At 54.0% G+C, this 4909-nt stretch overlaps 1 protein-coding gene across 1 annotated transcript; it reads left to right on the forward strand.

Annotated features, from left to right (window-relative positions):
• Window positions 1–283: 283 nt before the first annotated feature.
• LOC112588500 (uncharacterized) lies at window positions 284–748 on the forward strand. Its single transcript, XM_025298670.1, has one exon. The coding sequence runs from the start codon at window positions 284–286 to the stop codon at window positions 746–748; it is 465 nt and encodes a 154-aa protein (XP_025154455.1).
• Window positions 749–4909: the final 4161 nt, after the last annotated feature.

Consider the following 4909-nt stretch of genomic DNA (forward strand, 5'->3'; position numbering starts at 1 on the left):
CGCGCAACGCCGAGCTGGGAGACCTAAAAGAAACACCACTGTGTCACGCGCTATAGACCCCCACTCACTACGCAGCACCTTATACTGTTGGGCGTGAGGTAGGTATTCGAGATGCGATCGACTTTGGCGCATTATAAAATCGGGCGCTGGACACGGAGCTTGGGCATTCGCAGTTTGCGAGTATTAACCGACGATTCTTCCGCGTCGACCGGTGTCACGTCAAACGTAAACGCTCGAATCTGACGATATAAGCATCGAGACCGATTGGGCAACCGACGCAACAATGGGCTATATACGAATCGACGATACAACAAGCGAGTTGCTGTCAGTTGCGAGAAAGCAGCGCGCCTCGTACGACAAACTACGCCAGCACGGTCGCGCGACGAACAATACCACCGATCTGAATGCGGTAACGGCGAGAAGCACGTCCGAACAGCGCGTCGCGCGAAAGCGACGAGTCCGCGATGGTGAAAATAATCGCGGATCGGCCAACAACGAGCGACGAAAACGAGAACGATGCAACGATGAATCCTCGGCGCGACACGTTTCGTCGTTCATCGACAACGAGGCATCTGAGCACGAAGAGGAGGAGGAAGACAACGAGACATCGCACACGGATGAGAGTAGCTGCGAGGACGAGACAGACGCTCGTCGTTGCGACGGCGACGACGATGGGAACATGCGTTTGCGCGACAATTGCAAATCGTTCTCACCAAATGCGACCACGTCGACCACGCCGACCATGTAAGATATGAACTCGCTGTGGAATCAAGTGGCCAATATGCAACCGAGCGCCAACGATGTCACCGAACTGAACGATCTGTATCTGCGAGGTAAGCCGGAGACGTCAGACGACATGCTCGTTCCGTATAAGCTCTGTTGTCGCGTCTTGATTCCGCAAAATGCGTCGAACTCGGCCGGGGATCGGATGAGAAGGCGAAACTGCGCGCCGCCGTCGACGAGAGGCTCTGGTGCATGTGGCGATTGTGCCGCTTGGCGAAGAAGCGAGCAGTGGATTTGAACGTTTCGTCCAACGCGCTCAAAGAGCTGACGGCCCGATACGACGAGCATTCGCATCACACTGCTGCCACCGACGCACCGATCGTGACGAAGGTGCGAACGAGCGACGAGACGAACGATGCCGCCGCTACGGATGATGCGATCGTGGAGCGAGCACGTCAATTACGCGACTATGACGCTTCGTGCTGCGAGGAGGAGGCCGGTAAAGCCGACGCGCATTTGATGTATCTGATCGGCAACTTGGATCGCGGTTCGCGGATTTCTTATTCGCATGGCGCGAACGGTAAACTGTCGCTTCGGTGCGGAGTTGCAGCAAGAGGGTTTCACCGCACTGAATTTTGTACTGGATTCGCTGAGACACAGCGAGTACGCGATGACGCGCATTCGCTACATGCGTTTCGTCGAGGGCATGGCCTATCTGAACGGGTTCTACCTAATTTCGATAGCTCGACGTACTCCGCGAGGTCTCAAATTTCCCACCTATGAGGATCGCTTCGGTCATTTGAACGAACTGGTGCGCCGTTATCTGCGCGACAAGATATTTCGCGGTAAACCGCTGCCGCGACAATTGCGCGTATTTTTCAATCTATCCATTTTGCAATCCTGCGCCGAATTCAACGCGCTGCGTGCTCTGCCGAGCGACATCATGGAGACTATGCGCCACGACGACATGGCGAAGAACGAAATGTACGGTGGTGCGACCGGACTGAGCTCGAGTCAATCGCATCACGGAAAGTCGACCGGCAGAGGCGGACCGCCCAACACGGCCACCGATCCGGGTGGTGTTTCAGCGCTGGTGCAAATAGCCCATGTAAAGTACGATTCTGAGAAATCGTACATTCTGGCTCGCGGGTACATAGTCGCTACATTTTCCTCGGGATGTGATGTCTAGGGAAGAGTTACAATAAAGAAATGCCTATACTGTAATTGTTTCGCTCTTTATTCGCAACCCATCCTATCCCCTTTGCGCGCCGATGACGCGCAATCAGTATCGACGTACAATCTTGTCGCATTCGTTGCAAGTGACGAAACGCGTGGCCACCTCGTCGTTTGCGCGCAATTGTCTCGTCTCGGTGCGAAACAATCCAGTGGCGTGTTTACATTCAAGCTCTCTGATAAAATTCAAAAAATGCTGATAATCGTCAAACAATGCGCGCAACGCGATCTGCATAGTGTCCTCATCGATCGACTCGTCCTCGCGATTTGATCGTGGCGATACCACCGCAGCCAGTCTCGGTGAGTACAATACGTGACTCTCGAGAGCGAAGAATCGACCGCACAGCGATTCGACCGAGGATCGCTGTTCATCGCGCTCCGACCGGCGTTCTCATTCGTGCTCGTTGGACGTTTCTCTTTGTTTCTCTTTGTTCATTGTAAAAACGCAAATCAGTTACGGACGTGCGCGTAAACGGCCGCAAGTTGGACGATCGTCGGTGAAACGTCGCGGATGTCACGACAGCGCGCGCTCACCATACGGAGCAACAAATTGGCACAGTCATCGACGGATCGATATCGTACCAGAGTCGACGCAGCAGCGCGTCGCCGTGATAGTCGCGCAACGCGTCGAGTGTCAACGAGACCGAATCGATCCTCTTGTTGATTGCGCTCGCGTCGATGGATGTCACTGCCAAGCAGTCGGTCAAAGGAACGTCGTCGGATGTCGCGAGTTCTTCGTCACCGCGACTCGTTGTAGCTGCTGCTGCTCGTGCGATGACGTTCGCCAAAGGCCGGCACACCGTCAGGCGAAAAGCTTGCGCCGATGAACCGTCGCCTCGTTGCAACAGCGATACCGCCGCAAAGTCTCGATAATCCAGGCACAAATGCGCCAAAGTCCACCTGGACAGTCCACCGCCGTTGCTTCTAGCACCGACGATTCTCGATGAATTCTCGTGCACTATGTTGTGGCAGTGCAGCAGCAACAGATCGATGGGCAATCGGCGCAATCTCACGTACGACAGCGATCCGATCTCGCGAAAGTATCGATCGCTGTGGTTCTCGCGCCAGTGCACCGAGCATTCGGCGCACCATACGTAAAACGATATATTCTCGAGCACCGCGAGCGTACGATCGGTGTATCGATTTTGTCGTTGAACGGTCAGCGCTGTCAACGTGTGCAACACGATCCACAGCGCCTGAGACGTGCCGCTTTGCCAGACGCCGCGCACCGGTAGCACGAGCCAGCGAATTCTCTCGTCGTCCGCGCTCTCGACGGTAACGTCGCAATTGTTCTGCGCGCAATGTTGAGCGTTCCACGCCTGAATCATACCGCTCAGCGATTCGTAGCGGTACACTATAGGCACGTACGCGTCGTACGCCTCGAGATACGAGAACGACGGGCCGATCGTTATTCTCCGCTAGATCGCTCTAGATGGTCTCGAGCAATGTCTTGCGAACGAGCGTCTCCGCGACATGACGTTTGTCGCCTTGTTCGATTAGCTCGGCGAGTGTTCTGTCCAACGCGCCGATGTTTTATCCGCCGTGTGCTCGCGGTGCATCGAACGTTCAACGGGATCGGCACACCGGTCTCGGCCGCGCGTTCGTTCAACGCGACCAATACCGCTCGAATGGTCTCGACGTTGGAGCGCAACGATTCGACGGACATTGATTCCACCACGGACGACGGATCGTCGTTCGTGGCGGCGGTGGATCGAGCAATGGGCGATAATAATGCGCGATGGCGCCGCATTAACGGTACGAACACATTATCAAAACGATCGGCGTACACGTTGTTCGCGTGCAAGAAATCGCGCGCATCGAACGCTCGACGATCGCGCAACTCTGACAGAGTGAACGTGTCGGTGGCGTGAATATTGTCGTCCAGTAGATCGAACAGTTCACGCGCCGCCTCGAAGGACATTGGCACGAGATCGTCGCCCGCGACATTTCGCGCGTCGTACGTGCGCATGAAGCTCAGCGAAAATGCCAACGACAGCACGGCCGAGTGTGGTTTTCGCCGCTAAGAATGAGAAAAGTGCGTCCATTCATCGCAAACTAACATTCGTGCGCGGTCGCAATGATCGTGATTGCGGAAACGGCTGATACGCACGCGATAAAGTCATCTTGTCGAGCGGCGGAAAAAAACCGATAAGATTGTCCAAAGCGAACGATACAAAACAACGATATCGCTTCTTTATCTTCTTTTCGCTCGGCGCGAAAGCCGATACGATCGGTCTGCCTGAGCTATTTAACCGGCGCGATAGTGACAGATTTCCAGCATTATCGACCGATCGAACGAACGAGCACGAGGTAACACCATGAACGAACAACAATGGCCGATCGAACGACCTTTGTATACGGTGAGCGATTGGTTTTCTTTCACGATCAGAGATGAAACAATTTTCACTTTTTTTACGAATTCACTTTTTTTCGCCCGCAGATCGACGAAACACCGGTATTTGTAGATATGCAAGGTTACACTCTCGATGTGCAAGGAACCTTCATAGTGAAGGAGGCCACCGTGTTACGAGCGAATCATCCCGTGTCGCATTTTCTGTTCGCTAGTTCAATACCATGGAGCATGATATCGTCGGTCAACAGAACGAGAATTCGCTGGATCAGTGAGCGTTGTCACAGGCTACGATGGACCGACGGAACATACCGTACGATCAGGTGCATCGATTGATCAGTGACGCTATCTTGCAGCAATCAGTGTCCGCTAGAACAACTGTTTGCGTGTTGAATCGCAACAAAGCGCGATGGCTATATCATCTGTTGAGCGAGGATGCTCGCTCACGTTGGTTCTGATTCTGGATATGGAATTGAATGCCGAGCCACGCGACATATGTTTCGATCGATTCGCAACAGACCACCGAGATGTTCGCTTCGACATGGCAAACACTGTTCGATGCAAACCACATTGGCTCTGAACACTTGGTGGAACAGCTCTTAA

The sequence above is a fragment of the Harpegnathos saltator genome, unplaced genomic scaffold (assembly GCF_003227715.2).
Source record: "Harpegnathos saltator strain DR-91 unplaced genomic scaffold, Hsal_v8.6 scaffold232, whole genome shotgun sequence".
In the NCBI taxonomy this organism is placed as follows: Eukaryota; Metazoa; Arthropoda; class Insecta; order Hymenoptera; family Formicidae; genus Harpegnathos; species Harpegnathos saltator.

Excerpts from the sequence above, each read along its gene's own strand:
- LOC112588500 (XM_025298670.1), top strand. The coding sequence starts at position 284 with ATGGGCTATATACGAATCGACGATACAACAAGCGAGTTGCTGTCAGTT.